The sequence below is a fragment of the Malaya genurostris genome, chromosome 2 (genome assembly GCF_030247185.1).
Source record: "Malaya genurostris strain Urasoe2022 chromosome 2, Malgen_1.1, whole genome shotgun sequence".
NCBI lineage: Eukaryota > Metazoa > Arthropoda > Insecta > Diptera > Culicidae > Malaya > Malaya genurostris.
In genome coordinates, this window is record NC_080571.1 from 37,832,179 (window position 1) to 37,856,507 (window position 24,329).

The 24,329-nt window shown below is 41.0% G+C and overlaps 1 protein-coding gene and 1 long non-coding RNA gene across 5 annotated transcripts in view; both read left to right on the forward strand.

Moving 5' to 3' along the window:
- The first annotated feature begins 7,850 nt into the window (after positions 1-7,850).
- Positions 7,851-24,329, forward strand: part of LOC131432418 (YTH domain-containing family protein) — a 62,715-nt gene continuing 46,236 nt past the window's right edge. For 2 of the 4 annotated variants that reach the window (XM_058598667.1, XM_058598665.1), the window contains exons 1-2: positions 7,851-8,800; positions 8,911-8,935. In XM_058598667.1, the coding sequence (XP_058454650.1) occupies positions 8,780-8,800; positions 8,911-8,935 (46 nt within the window). In that variant the 5' untranslated portion in view covers positions 7,851-8,779. The remainder of the gene's footprint in view (positions 8,801-8,910; positions 8,936-24,329) is intronic. The other 2 variants (XM_058598668.1, XM_058598666.1) reach the window with 2 other exon arrangements.
- Positions 17,456-19,290, forward strand: LOC131432421 (uncharacterized). The gene is made up of 3 exons (XR_009229860.1): positions 17,456-17,570; positions 18,048-18,260; positions 18,409-19,290. It is a non-coding gene; the product is annotated as an uncharacterized LOC131432421 (long non-coding RNA).

Here is a 24,329-nt window from a genome sequence, read left to right on the forward strand (position 1 = left end):
TATATTTCTACGTTACCTTGCAAGCCTTTGAAAAAAAAATGTCCAGATTTTCAATTAGTGCCAAAGATTCGCCAGGCTGCGCGACAACTGGAGTAACTTAGAAGTGAAATCCCGATCTGAAATGGTCGTTTGTTTATGTTTAAATGCTTGAATCCCGGCGCGCCATACTCAATTTCGTGAGAATATTACCAACACAACCAAAACTGTCTTATCACGCCACCAGTGTATTTTACGTCGTGGGCTACGATATCACTTGCTGCAGCGTCCTATCGTTGCCACCGGGCTGGAATACACCACTTAATTCATCAAAAAGTGCACGTACTCTGAAGTTGAGTCAAATACAAATTATAATACGGAATACTCCGATAAATTTTCAAGGACACATTTTGCATCGTGCGGTACACTGTCATGATACACTGTCAGAGTGACAATGTACTTTAACAAATTTTCTGTGAAACTAGCAACGCTGAAGTCCAAATTGTCGAAAAGGCTGCGTATCCATGGATATTGTTTATATTCGGCGAAAAAAAAATTTCAGCAGGTAAAATAGTATTTAAAATTTCACAATAATAATCTGTTTTCAGACACTAAGAAGCAAATATTGGACTATATTGGGATCAAATAACTTCGTATGACTGATGGTGTGATATCAATCTATTTCGTTCTATATTATTGATGCCACAGAAATCGGGACTGTCACACACAAAATCAATAAATAAGATATAACGTTTCGAAAAGGAAATTATTGGCAAAAGTTTACTAGTACCTTGCGCTTTACTCCTGACATGCTATTCGAAGTTATATACTCGAAAGAATAAAAACTGATCTCGAAAATTCCTGGATTTCGGAGATAGATTTTGATTACACCTTTTTCCAAAGTTCAAAACCGGTTGATCATGGAATACGTCGCACAAATCTATTTCTTATTTGGTAATTGCTCATTATGTAAAATCTCATTATGAAAGAGTAAATTCATTTTATACAATTCAAAAAATGTACGGCTACGTACGTAAACCGTTTTTTTCAACTAATGTATCTGTCTTGTTTATAAATAATTCTAAATCATTGTATAAATCCGAAGATAAAGCATTTATTAGTATTTCACAAATAAATCGAAGTGGACGATAATTAGCTTTTAATATAATCACTATTCCGAAGATCGATTTGTATGATAGCTATATTCATTTAATTATTAGACCCTATGGCCCTTATTACCGGTGTCACTACACGGTGAAAACCAAGTGAAGTGACTGTGACCCTTATTATGGGTATCACTTCACGGTGGAAATCAAAAGAAGTGAATTTAGGTCCTTATTACTGAAGTCGCTTCAGAGACAAAAGTAATTACTTGGATGAACTTGATGTCATTATGAACATCACGCCACCAAAATTTTGTTGAAAAAATTAGTTTTTTCCACCACAGCGATCACTTCACTATGCGTGATACTGGTAATAGGTAAAATCAAGTGAAGTGACATGTAAGTGAAGTGAATGTGAAAGTGGAAGTGAGAACGGTAAAAGTGCCTATATTACACTCTCAACTCACCGGAAACGTTTCTTTGAATTCTGTTTTCGGAAGAAATAATATTATTATCTCTTATAGCACGTAATAAGCATATAAAAATTTCTAACCAAATGATGTAAAGATTACAAACTATTTTGAAGTAAACATCAGTTTATTAAAAATAACTGAAATTTCAATCGTACAAGATACACAGAGGTTTTTCTTTTCGAAGATTCTTCTCAATGGCCAGTTATCTCGTACAATTTCAAGATTATAAATAACAACTTCGGTTGGAAAGAGTATCGAAATTTTCATGTTCTGCCGTCTTACATGTAGCAAGTTGTAAGTGCAAATGCGTAAGTTCCCTCAAATAAATGCCTTCCTTATTTGGTTCATGCTTTCGTGAATAATATTTCAGCCGACCGGAAACGTAACAACGAAACCAGTTACTGTACAAAACTGATACTGGAAAATAATTTGATAACCTATCAGAACATTTAATTCATCTTTATTTATCTTAATACCGATATTTTGAGGTTCAAAGAACATCTTCGAAGACTGGTTAGCTGAGCAGTGGCATGGAATTGAAGTTGTTATTTTTCATTTGGTTTTGAAAACAAACGAAAACAACGTGATCAAAAAACCCATAGCAACATAATATAGAGTTGCCAGTAATGAACATTTATGTTAATTTTCACATGTCAAGACTGAATGGAAGAACAGGCTAGGCTAAATTGATCTTTAGGTGAACCAAATAATAGCGATCCGTTTGTATGGGACCTAGGGGTATTATTATTTGTATTTGGTTGAGTTACCATCTATCTACTCATTTTTGAGTAAGGGACGAAGCTGTCTAAATTTGAGTATATTTTACTCAAAATAAGGAATAAATATTTTTTTCACAATTTAAGTTTGTTGCACTTAAAATAAATAAAGTCTTTTTCGTTAATGTTTATAAAAAGGATTCGATAATTAAAATCATTATTCTCTCTTTTAAATAGGAAGGGAAAAAGTTATTGAAAACCGTTCAATTTGACCGCATTGGAGTAAAAATTGAACGATTTTGATATCCTTATGTAGGATCTCTCACTTAGCATAATTGAAACCACAAAATTACTATTGAACACAACTATGATTGATGATTCATGATTTCAAAAGCCGGATCTAGAAACGGTAATGAAAAACGACGTATTCTTGCATTCTTAAATTCGATTAGAATATTCCGAAAATGAAAATGCACTGAACTGCTAGAAGTATTTTTTTCACTCAAATGTTTGACAACTAAACGCTTACTCTAATGTATGAATGAATGCGAGAGAACTTATGGCCTTAGTAAATTTTACTCAAATCCATACTCAAATTTTGACATATTGTTCCAGTTTATGAATTTGAGTAAACGCAACTCAAACCATGAGTTATGTTCAAAGAGCGTGTTGAATATGTCTCGTGATTTGAGTTGCCGCTACTCAGATTCGTAAACTGGAACAATACGTCCAAATTTATATGAAAGTATGGGTAAAAGTTACTAAAGTTAATTCTCTCGCATTTAATCATACATTAGAGTAATTTTTGCCAACCACAAATCATTGATGATTCCAATAGAAACTTTGTGGTTTCATTATGCTAATAGTGAGAAAATTTTAGTTGGAAAGCTCGGTATTTATTCAGATTTTTGACCTCTATACCGCAATACAGATATGTACTCCCAAAGTACCGATAATTCACGGATCATACAGATAAATACCGATTTTGGCTTGAATACACATGAGAAAAGGTTGTCACGGGACCGCGTAATGCCAAGCAAAAATGTAGAAAAATACACTTTGCCGAAAAATCAGGAAATTTATTAAACGAATCTTGGAAAACATAATGTTGATTACTGAGCAATCAGTAAAATTGTCTCGGCGTTTGATTTTACCGAGCTAGAGAATTGGTTTTAGGTGTGTATACATCGTTCACAAAATTTCTGAACAACTCATTTCTGTGTGTGTGTGTGTGTATGTGTAGAATCTACTCGCCTAGAGATAGACAACAATGATTTTGCTGTAAGTAAGTAAGTGAAAGATTAAATATGAAAGATTACGAATGCCTACCCAAGTAGCATGTTAAGTTGCTGTCCTGTATTTTTCTACTGATTGTGCAATTTATCAAGTTAGTTTATATCACTATTCTAGTAACTGTTGTGTTATGGAAAAAGTGCAATTTTTCTGTGTTGTGCAACATACTTTCAAGTTCATTCGTTTTTCAATGCAACTGCTCTTAACACAAACATGGATCTTGTTAAATAATCTGCACATGAAAAATTATAATGCAACATATTGTAGAATTGATCTTTAGTGTTTTTGTAAATTAAAAATCGACAAGGAACTGCATTTTTATGGTGAAACATGTTTTCGTACCCCAGAAATTTTCAAGCGCCTTTGAATTAACGTGCTTTGATGATTGTGCACCAATTTCTGTGAAAATAACAGTCTATTATTTTTAATGAGAATCATCGGAATGGTGTTTAAAATACGTGTACTCGAACATTCTTCAAAATTCTCAAACGATTTTGATCAAACTAATGTGTAATTAAACCTGAAAAATCTCGAAATGAATTTTTCTTGAATATTTTCCAATATGGCATCGATGGTAACAGTGAGTTGAATAGAAAATGGTTCACCCAACGTAATGACATATATTATCTAAATAACAGGAAACATCAACATGTTAATATTTCGGAAAGAAATTCTCTTTCGTTTTGTTTTTTTATCAGTTTAAATCTTCTAGTTGAATTAAACAACAATACAGTAAAGTCATTTATCTTAGAGGGCCCGACTTTTGTGATACGCACTGTAATATATAACTATGGGAGTAAGCAAAGCAAAGTCTTGGCATTACATTCCTTTTGTGGAATTTGACCTTTCTGTTTCAACAGACTTCGCAGCCGATTCTTAGTGTTCAGAATCATTGCATGGCTAGTACTATGGATCCTACTGACACTAAGAATCCTTCCAGGTCGGGGCTCGAACATACGACAACTGGCTTAGATGACTATTAACTTTTCGTTTAATATCTTTAAAAAGTGATGTCAGGTCTGCTTATTTTTTTTCGCGAGATTAAAAACGAACACAAATTATCTGGTTTATTTTTGTTTTCATTGCGTATGTAATGCTGTATTCCTGCAACTTTTATGATAATAATCTCATGTCTGCAAGTTTTGCGTTTAATTCAAACAGATAAATCTTGCACAACTTTTTTGCAAGTTTTGAATTGTATATCATTGTTTTTCTAAAACTGAAGAAAACTGAGCACACTGATCTTAAAATTCATGAGGCAGCCAAAACAATGCGGACTCTGCAGAAATATGTTTTTGCAGCAAGGTTATCAATTCGGCTTAGCATTTTTTGCCTTGCGGAGAGCATCAATCATTTCAATAATTTTTCTTCCAGAGATTGATAGCGATTTCGACGTATATTGTGTCCGGTACAATTATGACAGCCGTTTGGAAAGTTTTTGATAAGTTGCACAATTGTTATAGTTACTCCCGTTTTACATGACGATGTGAAATTTTTTGTAGAGCTTCTAGTGAAACATTAACAAGTTGGTGATTTACTGCACAATCGTTTTAGATGTACTTAAAGTTGTTCTACAGTGATTTTTTCGGTAGTATTGTGAAACTTAACAGTGATAAGTTGCACAACCAATTTTAATATATATTTTTAAACATATCTAACATAAGTAACATTTCTAAATCAATTATAAAACATCTTGAAAGTTCAATAAGTTACATTTGCAACTTGGATACGATGGTGCATACAAGATCATACTGATATAGTTAAGTATTCTGTTTCATTATAGTTTAATAAAATGGAAACTGTTGGATCCTTTGAAAAAACTTTGTTTGTTACTAGCTAGGAAGTCTACGGGTGCAAGCGTAACGATAGCTGCTTATTTAACAATTATGTAAGCCATATCAACCTAAAGCAAAGTTGCAGTTAGAAATATTTTCGGTTACATCCACATGTCAAGACAGAATAAAAGAATAGGCTAGGCCAAGGGGAAAGTCGCCTAACACAAACTGTGTTGTGCATCTCTAAACAACACATGAAACAATTGGAAACACTTTTTTGAAACACCTAGTCTCTGTCAAGATATTGAAACAGAAGTTTGATTACAATATTTTTGTTTAGAATTTCATAAAAATTTAAGCATGGCGAGATTGGCCGATGTCGCTTTTCGTCCTAGACTTAAATCATGAATGCGTTCATGAATGGCTTGATATGATTCTTTTCCGCTTCGGACCGTCCCTATTTTTTGGCCAAAATCACTTCATCCATTGCAAACTTAACAGCAAGAAGAGACACAATATTTATTTCATTTGTGTTCATTTTACATTGCGAGACTTTTATTAATCTAGTATTTACGCTATAGGGCAACAGAGGTATTTTGGCCCACTTGAAGATTGATTTTATTTTGGCTCACTTTGTAAAAATATCCACCAAATGTTGTAATATCACAGACTAACAGACATGACAGTATGAGTAAATTCTTATAAAAATAATTTTTCGTTATGCACTAGTTCCACCTATATTGTACTGCGCGAACTATTTACTATCGGTACACCCCTTGTGTTATGTGAAAGTTTTTTTACTAGTTGGTTTCCCCTCGTTTGTCAACACCGATCAGCTGCTTGCTGGGATGCCTGATTTCATCATAATATTTGAAAATGAATGATCACAATAAACTATTGGATTACGCTGATAATATATTTAACTTTTTTAGCGATGTTGGAAGGTAACCATTTATTTTTCTCAACGTTGCTCATCTAGATTATTTTTTATTGTGTTGGTAATTTTCATCAGAAATTAAGTGGTAGACCAGAAGCAAGTAAATATTGTAACAAAACGGGGTCGATTTTGTATTGCGTTGGAGGATGAGAAGTAGCACAATTATGTATATAGTTTTGGCAATATGTATTAAATCTGTATACTGCATGAAACTAGCATGGACCTATACGCATCAATACATTACAGGTAATTCTCTATAAATGCAACTTTGTTGGTAAATGAAAAAATAAACACAGTTTAAATGACAGACAGGATGTTTTTGATAGGGTAACGTGGCGACATCATGACATATGCGTGTACTGCCCCAACTAAAAGAATATTCGAAATGACCGCTAAAATGATTGAAGAATCTAATTTGAGTGTCCTGTGTGTTAGTCTGTGGTAATATCTTCGAAAAACTCTTCCGTTATAGGTAATTTAATGTGATTAGCTCCAAATTGATGCAACGTGGGTTACCTAACATCGATTAAATCCATAAAGTTTGTTAGATGGGCCAAAATATATGAAGTGGCCAAAATATATTATATTATCAAACGTTTTAACTGCTTCCGAACGTCGTCACACTATTTACGTTCTACTTCGGAAGAAATAAAAATAGCTAGGAGTCACCATAATTTCAACGCTTTGCACAATCTGAATTGAATTGAGGAAATCTGTATGCGGAAGTGTAAATCCGTATAATGAAGATAATAGTATGTTCACATTAGCGCTGATATCAAGTGATATACGGATAGACTTGATATCCGATGATATCATGTGCGATATCACATGATATCCCATACAATTTGATGTCAACGCGTATCACCATTTTGGCATGATATCCGGGATATCATGTTCGATATCATGTCGAGTTGTCAAAAATCGCAACTAGCAACACGGATAATGGCATTGAACGCACTCATTTATGAACGTCACTTTGAAAGGGACAATAAAAAATCATCATAATTTCGAATTTTTCAACGAATACCATTTATGCAAGACTTCAATTATTGATTGAATTGTAGGAGAGAAAAGCAATATTACTGATCTTACTCCTAATGGGGACATTCAATATGACAACTTGATTGTCAAACGATATCATTTCGATCATATGTGAACACTTCCACGTGATGAGCATATCATCTCGGTATATCAAGTGATATAAGCGCTAATGTAAACATGGAATAAATCGTTATAAATGACATTTCTATCATATTCACTTTGTACAGAAGAATCACACTGATTTTAGATTAATTATACGGATTCGTGTATTATTCTTCAAAAATTTTGCTGCATGCGTAATCAACAACGAATGAGTGACATTGAGTTGTCAATTATATCGACACTGTCAACAGTCGGAACGTGCTGCCAACCTAAACCCATCGCCAACAAATCGCTCTCTCGTGACTATATTTCTGACCTGTTCACTTGCCCGTTAGAAAGCCCTTCGCCGGAACGAGCTGGCAATAGCCGAAAGCTCTCTTTTGGTTGAATCTTGTGTCGGCCATGTTGTGATACGTACGACGTTTCGTGCTCATCGCCGGACGAACGGAACAAAAGTTTTTTTTCCGCTGCTGCCAAGCTCTCTCGCTGTCGCGGCTGCTATTATATTCGCGTATACGTTGTCGAGTGGCTCTGAAAGAAGTCGTTCCGCGGTGTGGAAAAACTTGGAAAATTGGGACTTTTTTCGCTGTTTTCCAGCAGTACTTTCTTGGACTGGTTGAAGTAGTTCGTGTGTGACGCAGAAGTCGTATCGGTGAGATCAAATTGCGTGTTTTTCCGTCGAAATTTGCGAAGAAAAAAGGAAAGTTCGGAACGCAGAAGGCAGAAATTTTTTTTGTGGTAACTTTTCTGCGGTGGCGGACGCTCTCTTTGTCGCCTGCAGCGAGTGGAAAGGTTTCTCCTTTCATTGTGGGTTATTTTTTTCTTTCGTCGGTGAAAACTACGTGGAAAAGTGGCAGGATAGTCGGAGTTCCGAGTGCGTATTTGGGGAGGCAAATCCAGCCTTTGTGGCCTCGATTGCATTGCAGCGAAAAGAAAAACCATAGACTCTCGGTTCGGGACGAGATCAGTGCTAGGCGAGTGTGTGTGTGTGCGAAGAGCGGAAGTGAGAACAAGGAACAAGATTTCGTTCCTGGTCGCCGTCGTCGTCGCCTTGCCGTCACGTCACAGTAGTGCCAGTGAAAAGTGCTTCTCCGGAAAATAAAAGTTGTCCATACCGGAACGGATAGAATCGGTTCAATATTTATTGAAGAAGGAAATATTGTTGCAAACCAAAAAAAAACGCCAAGTTTGCTTGGATTTTGTGTCTTGTTTGTGTTGTGATCATTTTTCCGCTTCGTTTCCTCCAGCCAGAGGACTCTGAACTCGTCCGGTTAACTACGAAGTTTGGTGGGACTGAGATTCTTGTTTTTTTTTTGTTTTCATTGTTGACACCCAGGAGCCGGAAAAGCAATCGCATCCACCAATGTCAACCGTGTCAGATCAGGTGAGTGCTGCTTCAATTAAAAACATTTTCCCTACTTTCCACCTCCCATTTGGAATACGTGACTAATAGCGGAATGTATTTTCTCTTTTCTGTTCTTTTTTTATTTGCAGCGAATGAAAGGACAAGGAAATCACGGTAAATTCCACTGACGAAATGTTTTTTTTTCATCTATTTTTGCCTGATAGTGTCTTTCAGAGTTTAGAAAAAAAATAAGGCTTTCTTTTCACTTTTGTGTTCTGTAGAATGCACATTTTCATTTGAGAGCCGTTATTTCAATTAGAATTTTTTTCTCTTTCGATTCGTTGTTTGTTGCTTTCTGTCATGATGTGGTTGACGTTTCGCCATTTTTCTTTGCACGCAAAAACGACTAGTGTGTTTTTTGATTGTTTCTTGTTAGAAGTCGTTTCACTTCCGGTGAAACCCTCAACGAGTGAACACGTCGTATCGTGTTAGTGCGGTGAAAATTCGAGTATTTCGCGAGAAAGAAAGGATTTTCATCCGTACTTCGGTGACTCCACGTTGTCACATAGCGAGGGTTTCACTTGTAGTCCAGTGAAAAGAAAGTCCATTGGACTATAAACGAAAGCTAACTGGCAATATAGCTAAATCGCTGTGCCATCAATCGGCGTCATCTCAAGTGAGGTGACGCCACCAGAAGTGAAGAAGAAGAAGAAGTCGTTTCGAAATAGTTTAGAAATTTTTTCATCAACTCATTTTCTCAAACACAATTTCCGGAACAAGTTTCCAGTTCAAATTTGCGTTGCAATATTGATTTTTTTTTCGGTGCACAGTAGAAAAGAGTGCGTTGAGAAAATCTATAACCAAACGTCAGAAGAAACTGCGAATAATGCAGTAAGCAAAACAATCCTTCAGTTACTGGATTAAAATAAAATGAGACAACCGTTTTTTTTGAGCTGGAAAGTTGTCTCTCTTTCAGTCACACACCACGATATCGTTTTTTATTTGCTCGTGCTTTTGATCGTTTGTTTGCTTATCAGAAGTGATTCTTAGTATCTGTAATTTATTTTGGAATTTTGTTGGATCGTTCCATCATTTCACTGTTTCATTACCAGTATAAAAATGAAAGCACTCTCGCAACGGTGTTGGTAACATTTCCCAGGCCTTCCCTCAAAACTGATACTACCGATCGGATTAAATTTAAGTCGCTGGTAATTGACAAGAAAGCAGTTCTCCCTAGAATTCAATTCCAGTTGACAAATCAGTTGCTACAGGCGGATCAGCTCCCGAGACTTATACAATATGTCGACGTGGAGAATTATTCTAGCGACGACGTGATGGGAGTTTCGGAAGGAGGGAACCTTCTCTTTTTGATCAACTACCCAACCAAGCAATGACCTACGGCTGGATGGATGGATCAGTGGATGAATGGATGGATGCTGTAGTGTTGGTAGCAGCAGAGGTACCGCGATCATTATCATCATCAGCAGCCCAATCGTCGTTGCGTTCGTCTCTTAGGAAAGCAGCAAAAGCAAGAAGAAAAAAAAATCTTCAAACCGGAACAGCACGGAAACCGGACCGGACTACATGCGCGCTGCACTTTAGGCTGAGTGCGAAATCTCGAAACGGCGAAACCCCGTCCGTATAAACAACGGACGATGATCAGACAGGCAGGGGACTTTCTCTCTTTCTCGGCCGCTCTCTGTCTCTTTCGCGCTAGCCCTGTGAGTCTCGGCAAGAGATTCGATGGGGGTTTTTGTTAGGACCCAACGTGAGCAACGCGCGTCGCCGCCGCCACTGTGCGAAAAATGCGAATGAACGAGCGCCGACTTGGGAAGGGATTGCGGCGGCGGCCGGTTCTGTGTGAGCTGAGCTGAGCTGAGCTGAGGGAGCTGTTGAGCAGAAAAGCAAAAGTACAATGAACTTGATATTGAACTAGTTTGAGTGGTTCACGGGTTGTTGTCTCGGTTTGTGTCGCGACTGGAAAGAAGAGAGAGAGAGAGCGCACGCGCCGGCGGATGGTCGACGGACGTGCAGAATTGAATTGAAGGATGATGATTCGGGGTGCGGTTGTACACCGGTTTGTCTAGGGACCGGTTCGCTGCGATTCGGTGTTGGAATGTCGGGATGTCGATTCACTAGAAATGTTTGGACCGTTTTATCTTGGGATTCTTCTCGTGGCAAAAAACTGGAGAAGGGGGTTTTGCGAACCAATTGTTTTCTATTGATTGACCATTTTTTCTTGAACGTTTGCGTAAATCTGACTCAAATAACGGTACGCATGACTACGAGCAAAGAAAACATGAGTTTTTTCACGTTTCATCTTCGACTCATCCGTGCGACAGCAGATCATGTTGAATTGCTGGTGCAACTTAGCAGTTCCACATTACCGCGAAATAGACGTGTCTTTTTTTTATTTTTCAGACGAAACGATGGCCGAAAATAGACATTTAGAGGCACTTAACGTTTTCTTTAGAATTATGTTTTAAGTTTCGTCTTCAATTCATGAGTGCGTTAAATCATATCAAAACGTGTTTTTATTACACACTTTGGAATCTATTTTGGACTCATTTGAACAATTCGAACACATTTCAAACACATATTGGACACATTTAGAGGTATTTTTGAACACGTTTTACACACTAATATTGAGCACATTTTTAGTTTTTTATTTTTGGACACATTTTGAGCACATTTTTGGAACGATTCGAACACCCTTTGGAAACACATTTTGGACACAATGTGAGCACATTTTTAATACGATTTGGACGCATTTTAGACAGATTGTGGAAACTTGTTTAGACACTTTATGAGCACAAGGCCGAATGGCCTTAAGGCTCAAACCTCTATAATCGAAACAATTTGTGCGCATTTTAGGCACATTTCAGACACATTTTGATCAGGACTTTTGGAACATATATTTGGTTTAATTTGAACGCACTATGAATGAATTTTGGACATATTTTTGAAACTCTTGGTGTTCGGAACTACTGTAAACCGAATTCACAAAAAAACAAAACAAACAAAATTTCCGTAGCAGCTCTTTTGGTTGAGTCAGCTCAAAAATTTATAGTTTTCTCTTCTATTTCAGGTTACTAGTTCGAATGCTTACGAAATCTCTCCTTATATAAATTTCAAATTTCCTTCTTTCAATTCACACGCCCTTTTAACCGACTATAAAAATATTTCTAAGTAGCTTTATCTATCACCTTTCTTGCACTATTTAGACTATGCTTTTCCTGTTTTCTGACTTATGCTATACTTTTTTTCTTCTCCCTCTTTCGCATAACAACTTTACATATATCTTTACCTGTCACCCGTCGGTATAACGGTATCTCCTTTCAAATGTATGTTGTCCTTACTCCGGCGGTACTCACTGATTGCTGTTTTTGGATGGTGCGTCTACAGCCCCTCCCCGTAACTCTGGTGAAGTCTCTTCGATTGAACCAGATTTACGATCCTGCACTTCAAGAACAGCGAGCTTCGTAACGGGCCGCTTCAGTTTACCTTTCGCTGTTTTCACCAGGGCTTGTCTGATTCTCCCATCTGCTCCCTTGTAGACTTCAACGACGATTCCACGGATCCAGTTCTTCCGTACGATATCATCTGCTATGTAAACCAAGTCACCATTTGCTAGTGGAGGTGACTCCGTGTGCCATTTGGTTCGCTGATTGATTGACGGCATATATTCACGAACCCACCGAGTCCACAGTCTGTCTGCTAACAATTGCGATCGTTTGTAACGGTCTCTTAGAGCTACAGCGTCATTTGTTGGGGGAACGGCGCATTGTGTTCGTATAGTTCCCACGGCTCGGACAAAATGGTTAGGTGTCAAGGCTTCTTCAATTCCTGGATCTAGTGACCTGTACGTTAGAGGACGCGAATTAATGAGATCTTCGGCCTCCGCCAGTACAGTTAGCAATACTTCGTCGGTTATCGTTCGTCCGTCATCGATGACGGCTAACGCTGCCTTAAGAGACCGCACCAGTCTTTCCCAAACCCCGCCCATGTGTGGGGCACTCGGCGGATTGAAGTTCCATTGGGTTCTGGAGTCGTTGAACATTTCTGCAGCTTTGTTTCCGATATCCCTAGCGATTTCTTTATTTGCCGCTTGAAAATTTGTTCCGTTATCGGAAAAGAACTCGATCGGTTTACCTCTCCGACACACGAAACGACGTATCGCCATCAAGCACGCTTGAGTCGTCAAGCTATGAGCGACCTCAAGGTGTACGGCCCTCGTTGTCAAGCAGGTGAACAACGAAACGTATCTTTTCTCCGAACGACGTCCTACGGTTACTGTAAATGGGCCACAGAAATCTACACCGGTATAGCTGAACGGTGGTTGGTTTGGTGTTACACGTGATACTGGAAGTGGTGCCATTCTTGGATGTCTCGGTTTGCACTTCTTCACTTTGCAGCGTACGCAAGCTTTCTCTATCTTTTTCATTTCTGTTCGAAGATGCTGGATGCGGAAGCGTTGTCGTATTTCATTTACAGCAGTTTCAGTATTACCATGGGCCATCTGCTGATGGTAATATTCAAGAAGTTTGTCGGTAATCGTATGCCTTTTGGGCAGAATTATCGGGAATCTCAGTTCAAATGGTAATGATGAACCTCGGGCAGCCCTACCTTCCATCCGTAATACATCCTGTTCATCCAAAAAGGGACTCATGCTGTAAAGATAGCTGTCATGTTCTATTTCGTGCATTTTTTCGTACGACAGCTTACGGTTTTTCTTTAGCACCTTTATTTCGTCCGGAAACCCGTCTGCTTGCGCTGATTTCCAGAGATACGCTTCTGCCTTCTGGAACTCCTTTCGTGTTAAAGGTACTATTATCGCAGGTATACTACGCTTTACTCGCTGCTGCCAGTCAACAGGTACCGGAATTGCTTCAATCTCTAAGCCATCTCGCTTCCTTCGACAGTTTGACATGAACCGATAGATGCACGCTACTGTTCGAACTAGAATCTTCCATCGGGAAAAACGTGTCACATCCACAATTTGTTCTTTTGTTTCAACATCGTGAAATAGAAAACATGCTCGTAACTCCTCTTGCACGTTCGGTTTAATCCTATCCTGCTCAGGCCAGGTTTCTTCCAACTGATATAAAAAACATGGGCCACGGAACCAGGGACCATCAGATCGCATTGTATGATTTTTGTTCCATTTGGTCATCGCATCGGCTATGTTGAATTTGCTTGGAACCCATCGCCACTCTGTTGGATTTGACAGATCAAGGATTTCTCCAATGCGGAACGCAACGAACTGTTTATATCTTCGGTGGTCCGAATGAATCCATGATAGCACCGTCCTCGAATCACTCCAAAAATATCGCTGTTTCAGCTTAAAGGATAGTATTTCAGCAACAGAATTCGCCAGCCTGGTTCCCATTACTGCCGCTTGCAACTCCAAACGAGGAATCGAAAGGTGTTTTAGCGGAGCGACCTTTGATCTTGCCATCACCAGAGAACACTTCGGTCCATCAGCTGCCCCTATTCTAATGTAAACTGCTGCTCCGTACGCGATCTCGCTTGCATCGACGAACACATGGAGTTCTACGCTGTTGTAGTCCAGTGTATCAGTGCGTCGGAAAAAGTATCGAGGTATGCGCACATCTTCGACCTCTGGCAGTCTGCTTATCCATTGGTTCCACTTCTCAGCACTCTCTCCAACTATTTGCTGGTCCCAATCACATCCACTTCGCCATAGCTCCTGGATTATCAGTTTTCCGTAGAACGTGAAAATCGACAACAGCCCTAACGGATCGAAGAAACTCATCACGCAGCTCATGACGATTCTTTTCGTTGGCAGCTTTTCGCTTGAAATATATGGCACGAGATCGTCCCTTAATTGGATTGAGAACGAAAATTCGTCGTTAGTTGGACTCCAGACGATTCCCAACACCCGTTCTAGACCCGTTTCTTTGTCCTCGCTGAAACGAACGTCATGGTCGGTTCGTTCTTTTCCCATGGCTTCCAGAAACTCCTTGGAATTCGATACCCAGTTGCGAAGTTCGAAACCTCCTCTTGCGTGTACAAGCCGAACTTCTTTTGCCAACCTTACAGCTTGTTCAACGGTGTCTGCGCTATCGAAATAATCGTCGACGTAGTGGTTTTTGATGATTTTCTCAGCTGCTTCTGGAAATTGCCTGGCAAACTCTTTCGCGTTCAAGTTTTTTACATATTGCGCTGAACAGGGTGAGCTGGTTGAACCGAAAGTTGCCACGTCCATTACATAGACCTCTGGAACAGTATTGGGATTGTTACGGAATAGAAATCTCAACACGCGCTTGTCGGACTCGCGTATTCTCATTTGATGATACATTTCTTTTATATCTGCTCCGAAACCTATCACTCGCTCACGGAATCTGCAAACAACTGCTGGAAGTGCAGTTAACAAATCTGGACCTTTTAATAACTTCGAATTCAGTGACACTCCATTGACTGCGGCTCTAGCATCCCATACCAGGCGATACTTCTTTTTTCTTGAGTTATGCACTATGTTTAGAGGCAAATACCAAACTTTTCGACTCTCGAACGCAGCCAACTCAGACAGCGTAGCTTTATGAGCGTATCCCTTCGCCAGATATTCTGCAATCATCCCGCGAACTTTCTCATACAGCTCGGGATCTTTAATTAAGCGCTTTTCAAGACTCTGTAGACGTTTCAGAGCCATAGGGTAGCTGTCAGGAAAACTTGGATCATCATCTTTCCATAGAAGTCCTATCTCAAATCGATCTCCTATTCTCACTGTCGTGGCTTTCAGTATTTCGAGAGCACGTCTGTCTTCTTCCGGTTCTGGAAGCAATGCCACCGAAATTCCCGTTTCCTCCATGTCGTAATGACTTTTCAGTAGATCGTGAAGCTCTTGATTTGATACGGTGTTACATGAATGATGTCCGACTAATCCGGTATCGAAATGTGCTTCGCTCGTCGGTCCATAGACAGTCCATCCGAGTTTCGATCTAACAGCAATCGGTTCCTCCGGTTGACCTATTCTTGACTCTATTGGTGCGTACAAGTGTATGTCTTTTAGTCCAATGAGAATTTGTGGAGTGGATTGCTGGAATTTTGCCACCGGAATCCCTTGAAGGTGAGTGTATTGCTGTATCAACTGCGGCACATCAAGCGAATGTTGCGGCAGCTTGAGATTTTCTACTGTATGGACGCCTTTCAACGGATAACGTTGTCTTGAACCTTTCGCCGAAATACACAAATCTATTTTTTGCGAACCTTTTTCGAGTCGCGAGACTCCGGCGGTCCATGTCACCCGAAGCGGTTGAATCACACCTCGAGCTCCTAGCACGTCCTTCAGCGATCTCTCAATCAACGTGTATGAAGAACCTTCATCAAAGAATGCGATCGTGTTCACACTACAGCTTCCGCAATACAAGGTAACAGGCATCATTCGGAATACAATGGAAGGTTTGCGTTGAATTGCATGAACGTTACAATTTGAGCGTATGATGGGTACCGTTGAATGCAGCAACGAATTGTGGCGCTCTCTACAAGACTCAACATTGCAACGGATGTTCAACTTGCACTCAGCATTTCCGTGTTCATTTAGACACACCTGGCATAACTGCCACTTTTGGACCGCATCCCAGCGGTCAGCTAACTGTAATCTGCGAAACATTTCACAGTTTCTTATTCTGTGATCCACTCTACCGCAAATCCGACAGGGTTTTCGTTCCTTCGTCGTGGAACTCTTACCTCTTGCTTTCACTACGCTTGACTGTTCTACACTATGAGTGTGTACGAATCCATCGTACTTTTCCTTTTTTCCTTTTCGGAACCCTTGTTCTATATATCGTGCTGCATCTCCATACGACGCCACTTCGCTTGCGTCTTTCACGATATTTGACAGAAAGTTGGACAGTGTTCGCAGCGTTACTACTTTGCTTTTCCTTCGATAACGCACCCATTGTAGCTGCGTGGCCGCCGGAAGCTTATCAGTCAGCTCTTGGATAAGCATGGGATTTACTAAATGAGCTGTAAGATCGGTGGCTTCGAGATGATCAGCTAACTGCTGCACTATTATCCCAAAACTAATGAAACTAGACAGACGATCTGCTTTCGGGGACGCTGTACTTCGAACTTTAACTAATAACATGTTGAGGAGTTTCTCTGGACGGCCAAATAACATCCTTAGCGTTTCAATAATCTTTGGGACAGCTTTTGGTAACAGTAGTCTGCTTCTTACCGCTTCCAACGCTTCACCTTTCAAGCATTCCTGAAGACGTGCCAAATTTTCTAGATCTGAAAATCCGCACGCTTTCGTTGACGTTTCGTAGCTGCTTATAAACATAGGCCATTCTTCTAATTTCCCAGAAAAGACTGGTAACTTTTTTGAAAGAAACTGACGCGCAGAAAGCTGAGCCTTTGTCGGGTCGTATTGGCTACGATGCTTGCGAAGTTGCGTCTCCTTTTTTCTTCTTGCTGGTACTTCATCATTTTCACTTTTACCAGAACTCTCTTTTTCCATTTCGCTGCCATCTTCTTTCTCGAATCTATCTTCTTCATCCACCGAGCTATTTTCGTCTTCTACGTAACTTTCTGTATCGCTATAGCTATCTTCATCCGAAATGTCATTTTTATCCGTTGAACTATTTTCACTTTCAGACTCCGTAACTTCAGGCACTATTTTCATTTTCCCGCCGCTATTGTTTTCCTTCTTTTTCGGGATTTCCGGATGACCGAATGGTGTAACGTCATTATCTCGATTCAAAGGAAAGCTCTCTGGTAGATTGTATGGGATGCCGTCCTGTTTGTTGATAACCCTATCCGTCACCTTCGGTGTAGAATGTTTACGGTACGCTCCTCGAATATCGGAACAACTCGTTAATATCGGATCAGCAGTTTCCGGCTTTCCTTTTCTCGACTTTTTATTCTCGAGCTCTATTTTTCCTGCTTTCGCTTTCTCCGCTATTGTTCTGTTTTGACTTTTCTCCTTTGAACCTTCCTTCTCTACACGCCCGACGGCAGATTCTTTATTGCTCTGCAACTCTCCAACATCACTTTCAACAGTTCGCTTCAGCTTCAACAATTTCAACTTTTCATTCATATTTGCCCGCATTTCGTTCAGATTCTTCTGATGCTCTTCTTCTTCCGCAATTTTCTTTTCCAACTGCGCCTTCTCAAACTCCAATTCCATATTCCGCTTCTCCCGTTCCAGCTGCTGACGCATATCAAGCAATTCCTGCTGCATTTGCAGTCTCTTCCGGTGCAAAATCATCTCTCTTTCAATTTGCCGTTTTTGCTTTTTCTTCTCTTCCTCTAACTGTTCCAGTTCTTTCTGAAGCTCAGACGAATCAGCAACATCCGACTCACATGCTTCGCAATCCGGACAACTCCAGGAAATGTTTCGTACGTCGTCATTAACACCTGCACAACCGAAATGATACCATCTTTGACAGTGATCGCAAAATACCATATTCGTTTCATCGTTATCGGGACGATGGCAAGCCGCGCAATTGTAGCCAGACTGTTCGGGATTCTCGGGGTTAGGGTTTGAACCAATCATTATAAATTTTTGAGATTGTTCGGAACTACTGTAAACCGAATTCACAAAAAAAAAACAAACAAAATTTCCGTAGCAGCTCTTTTGGTTGAGTCAGCTCAAAAATTTATAGTTTTCTCTCCTATTTCAGGTTACTAGTTCGAATGCTTACGAAATCTCTCCTTATATAAATTTCAAATTTCCTTCTTTCAATTCACACGCCCTTTTAACCGACTATAAAAATATTTCTAAGTAGCTTTATCTATCACCTTTCTTGCACTATTTAGACTATGCTTTTCCTGTTTTCTGACTTATGCTATACTTTTTTTCTTCTCCCTCTTTCGCATAACAACTTTACATATATCTTTACCTGTCTCCCGTCGGTATAACGGTATCTCCTTTCAAATGTATGTTGTCCTTACTCCGGCGGTACTCACTGATTGCTGTTTTTGGATGGTGCGTCTACACTTGGATTCATTTTCAGCACATATTAAATACATTGAAGGCACATTTTTGGCTAGCCTTATTCAGGAATTATATTGGACACAATTTGAATTCACTTTCGACCTATTCTTAGCATATTTTGGACACGTTTTTGATAAATTTTAGGCATATTTTGGACACATGTTCGACACATTGAAACATAATTTGAATACATGTTGGGCTCATTTTAGACCCATTTAAGGCAAAAAGCGAATTCATATTACAACATTTCGGACCGAATATCAGATATTCAAGACCTTTATCGTGTTGAGTATTTAGTTAAAAACTGTGGTGACGCTCTTAATGATTACACAGTAAAACGCATTCGAGCACCCCTTGTCGTTTGGCAATGAATAAGAAGAAGAACTGGAATTGCGCAGTTATAAATGAGAACACGAATAAACAAGTTAGAGAGTACGCCGCGCTCGTCTTTTATTTCTCGTCTCGCGGAACTTTCCCACATTGGTGACCCCGACGTGATTCATTCCATTCGATAACGTAATCGTCGCGACATAATAAAAATGCTCGAGGACAACAACGGAAACAATTCTCAACAAATAGCGGCACTCGCCGCCGGAGTCACGGTAAAGCTACCGGATTTCTGGAGACACGATCCCGCGATGTGGTTCGCCCAAGCGGAAGCACAGTTCGCCCTCGCTAATGTTGTCCGCGATCATACCAAGTTTTACCACATCATCGCGAAAATCGATCAAACCGTTATATGCCACGTAGCGGATTTGATCACAAATCCCCCCAACGAAAACAAATACGAAGCGGTCAAAACGAGATTAATATCTCGCTTTCAAATTTCGGCACAGGCACGTTTGAAACGCCTTCTTGGAGCTTGCGAATTAGGTGATATGCGACCGACACATCTTTTAGCAAAAATGCAGGAACTGGCTGCCGGATTGAACGTCACGGACGATCTGCTGAAAATGTTTTTCCTGCAACGAATGCCTTCGCACGTAAAAGCAATTCTCGCCATCAGCGATGGAACGATGGGGAAGCTCGCTGAAATGGCTGACAAAATGTTAGAAAATACCGGTTCGTCACATATCGTTGCAACTAGTAGCTGCTCGGAAGTCTCACCGATAGCTGATCTACAAGGTCAGATCGCAACGCTGACCGCGGAAATTCATCGACTTAAGTCAGAGCGCAGTACTTCCCGGAGCCGGTCTACCTCAAGATCCAGTCGCAACGCTAACGACGACATCTGTTGGTTCCACAGGAAATTCGGTGGCCGAGCCACTAAATGCCGCGATCCTTGCAGATTCCATTCAAAAAACTAACGGCTCGTTCATTCGAAACGGCGGAAGTGAACGCTATGCCGGAAAGCCGCCGTATACTTCTTTACGATCGCACCTCAAAAACTAAATATTTAATCGACACTGGCTCCGATGTTTCCATCATTCCAGCCACCAGTAAGGACAGAAAACACGGTGCGGCTTCATTTAATTTACATGCAGCTAACGGGTCCAAGATCCACGTTTACGATAAACGTTTTATCACAACGGACTTGGGTCTAAGACGACGATTCAACTGGCTTTTCTTGGTTGCGGATGTAGGCGTACCGATAATCGGCGCAGATTTTCTTGCTGCTTTTGGGATTTTGGTAGACTTAAAAAACCGTCGTCTGATTGACGGGCTTACCAAGCTGACTTCCACTGGCGGATTAACCAACACACCGATTCACAGTGTTACAGTTGTCGCATCAGATCATCCTTTTCGCGAGCTACTTTCGGAATTCAGAGAAGTCACGCTACCAACATCAATCCAAACAACGGTTCAAAACGACGTCACCCACCATATTCAAACTAAAGGTCCACCGGTAGCAACCAAGTGTCGACGAATGGCACCTGATAAGGTGGATGCGGCTAAATCAGAGTTTCAGGTAATGATGAATCTGGGTATTTGTCGGCCCTCCAGCAGCTGTTGGGCAAGCCCCTTGCATTGCGTTCCCAAGAAAAATGGGAAATGGAGATTTGTAGGGGATTACCGGGCCTTAAATAAAATCACCGTACCAGACCGTTACCCCGTCCCTCACATCCACGATTTGTTAAACGATTTTCAGGGAAAATCCGTATTCACTACCATCGATCTCGAGCGAGCATATCATCAAATTCCGGTGGAGGAGGAAGACGTACCCAAAACCGCCGTCATAACACCCTTCGGATTGTACGAATTCACTCGTATGCAGTTCGGGCTCTGCAATGCGAGCCAGACGTTTCAGCGATTTATGCATAAGGTGTTCGGTGACATGAATTTCGTGATAGTGTTCGTAGATGACATCTGCATAGCATCACGTTCATTGGAGGAACATTACATGCATGTACGAGCGGTATTTGAAAGATTGAAATCCTTCGGTCTGGTTATAAATGTGGAGAAATGTAGGTTTGCTGAAAAATGCGTTGACTTCCTTGGTTATGCGATAAGTGCGGAAGGAATTTCACCACTGGCAGAGCGCGTAAAAGCGGTCACTCAGTTTGCAACACCTTCCACCGTAAAAGAACTACGCCGATTTCTCGCACTCATTAATTGCTACAAAAGATTCATCCCGCGTGCCACGGATGTACAGCTAGAGTTGCGCCAGTTAATTCCTGACAATAAAAAGAACGACAACCGGAAGCTGAAATGGTCGGATGAAGCTAAAAAAGCTTTTAATAAGTGCAAGCAAGCTCTAGCAGATGCGACCCTCCTACACTACCCGGACACATCGAAGCAAATGAGCTTGATGGTAGATGCATCCAATTCGGCAGCAGGAGCAGTACTTCAACAGTTCGACAAAAACAAGTGGGTTCCGCTCGGTTTCTATTCGGAAAAGTTTTCACCAGCACAGATGAAGTACTCAACGTTTGGGCGAGAACTAACCGCGATGAAGCAGGCAGTACAGTACTTTCGTCACATGTTGGAAGCTCGGAAATTCGTCATCTATACCGACCACAAACCGCTAACCCACGCTCTGTCGTCCAGCCCGAACAGTCGTCTCCCGCACGAAGATCGATATTTGCGATTCATATCGCAGTTTACTAGTGACATTCGTCACATCAGTGGACAATCAAATACCGTAGCAGACGTTCTTTCTCGAACAGAGGCTATCTCTACACCGATGCCGATTGACTACGAAGGAATAGCGGTCGCCCAGGAAACTGACGATGAACTTAAAAGTCTACTACATTCTTCGACAGCGTTAAAGTTAATGCTACGCAAAACACCGCTAGCCACACGATCTCTGTACTGCGATACGTCGTACAGCAAAGTAAGACCATACATACCACCTCAGTACAGACAATCAGTACTGCAGTACGTTCATGGAATAGCTCATCCCGGACTGCGAACTACTCGGCGACTAGTAACAGATCGCTTTGTGTGGAAAAATATGCATAAGGACATAAAGCTTTACGTCCAGACGTGCATACACTGTCAACGTTCTAAAGTTCAACGCCATACTAAAGCTCCCTTGGCAAATTTCCCCTTACCAGATAGTCGCTTTCGGCACGTTCATGTAGACATCGTTGGCCCGCTTCCACCATCCAATGGTTATCGTTATTTGCTGACGATGGTTGACCGTTTCTCTCGTTGGCCTGAGGTTGCTCCTATGCATGACATGTTGGCCGAAACCGTTGCACGCGCTTTGTGTTCGATATGGATATCACGATTCGGCGTACCCGAGACCATCACTACCGACCAAGGCAATTCGAGTCCGAACTCTTCAGAGAATTATCAAAAACAATGGGCGCACAGCATATTCGCACAACAGCGTATCACCCACAAGCGAATGGCTTAGTTGAACGATTTCACCGTGCCCTTAAAGCTGCAATTATGGCCGTTGATGCAAAGCATTGGAACGACCAACTTCCTATGATAATGTTAGGATTGCGCGCAGCCTTTCGAACGGATTTCGGCTGCTCAGTATCAGAACTCGTCTATGGACAAGCATTGCGGCTACCCGGCGATTACTTCGAGGCGACAAGCCAACAGACTAACAGAAGTGAGTTTGCGGAAAAATTGCGAAATACAATGGGTAAGCTGAAACCAACACCTCCAAACCACCACGCTAAACCAACCATCTTTATGAGCCCTGAACTTTCAACGTGTACCCACGTTTTCGTCAGGATCGATGCAGTTAAGAAACCCTTGGTTCAACCGTATGAGGGACCCTTCAAGGTGATTCTACGACATGCAAAGTATATGGATGTTTTCATCAACTCCAAAGTTCAGCGAATCTCGATTGACCGAATCAAACCAGCGTTCATCTGCGACGAAGAAATTCCAAAACCAGCTCCGAAGACCAAAGTTACACAATCAGGACACAGGGTCCGGTTCCTGGTGTAACTGGGGGGGATTCTGTGGTGACGCTCTTAATGATTACACAGTAAAACGCATTCGAGCACCCCTTGTCGTTTGGCAATGAATAAGAAGAAGAACTGGAATTGCGCAGTTATAAATGAGAACACGAATAAACAAGTTAGAGAGTACGCCGCGCTCGTCTTTTATTTCTCGTCTCGCGGAACTTTCCCACAAAACTATTGTATTTTTTTTCTATTATTGGATCTTCTAGTTTTTTTTTTCCAAGAGTAGGAAGCGCTCTCGTTGCTATCCGGCGGATTAAAGGGGGGTTCACTTTTCTTGTCTTCATTCATTTTGGTCCAATAGTCACTATTGTTTCTGGAATAACTGTTGGGATGTATCGAGTCAACTGTTAGTATCTGATGAGTTATATAATTGAACTGTTACTTACTTACTCTTTCAGTCGTAGACCACGCGGATCTTTGCTGTATTCAGGAGGCGTCTCCATTCAACTCGGTTCATGGCTGTAGGCCGCCAGCCTCGGTAGCTGCGAAGGGTCCGCAGGTTGTCCTCAATTTGATCGATCCATCTTGCCCGCTGTGCCCCTCTTCTTCTTATACCGGTCGGATCATTATCGAGAATCATTTCAACCGGGTTGTTCTCCGACATTCTAACAACATGCCCGGCCCACCGTAACCGCCCGACCTTGGCCGTTTGGACGAGGGTTGGTCCTCCCAGCAACTGGTGCAGTTCATGGTTCATTCGCCTTCTCCACGTACCGTCTTCCATCCGCACTCCGCCAAAGATGGTTCGCAACACCTTTCGTTCAAAAACACCTAGTGCGCGTTGATCCTCCGCAAGCATTGCCAAGGACTCGTGCCCGTAGAGGATAAACGGTCTAATCAGCGTTTTGTTGGTAGTTAACTTCGTACGACGGCGAATTTTGCTCGATCGAAGCGTCCTGCGAAGTCCAAAGTAAGCACGATTTCCTGACAATATGCGTCTCTGAATTTCTCTGCTGGTTTTATTATCGGCAGTCACCAGTGAGCCCAAGTACACGAACTCGTCGACCATTTCGATTTCATCACCACCAATCAGAACTCGTAATGGGTGGCTGACGTTATCTTCTCTCGAGCCCCTGCCTTTCATGTACTTTGTCTTTGACACATTGATGTCTAGTCCGATCCGCTTGGCCTCAGCTTTTAGTCCGATGTACGTATCTTCCATCTTCTCAAAGTTGCGTGCTATAATATTAATATCATCAGCGAAACCAAGTAGCTGGACGGACTTTCTGAAAATCGT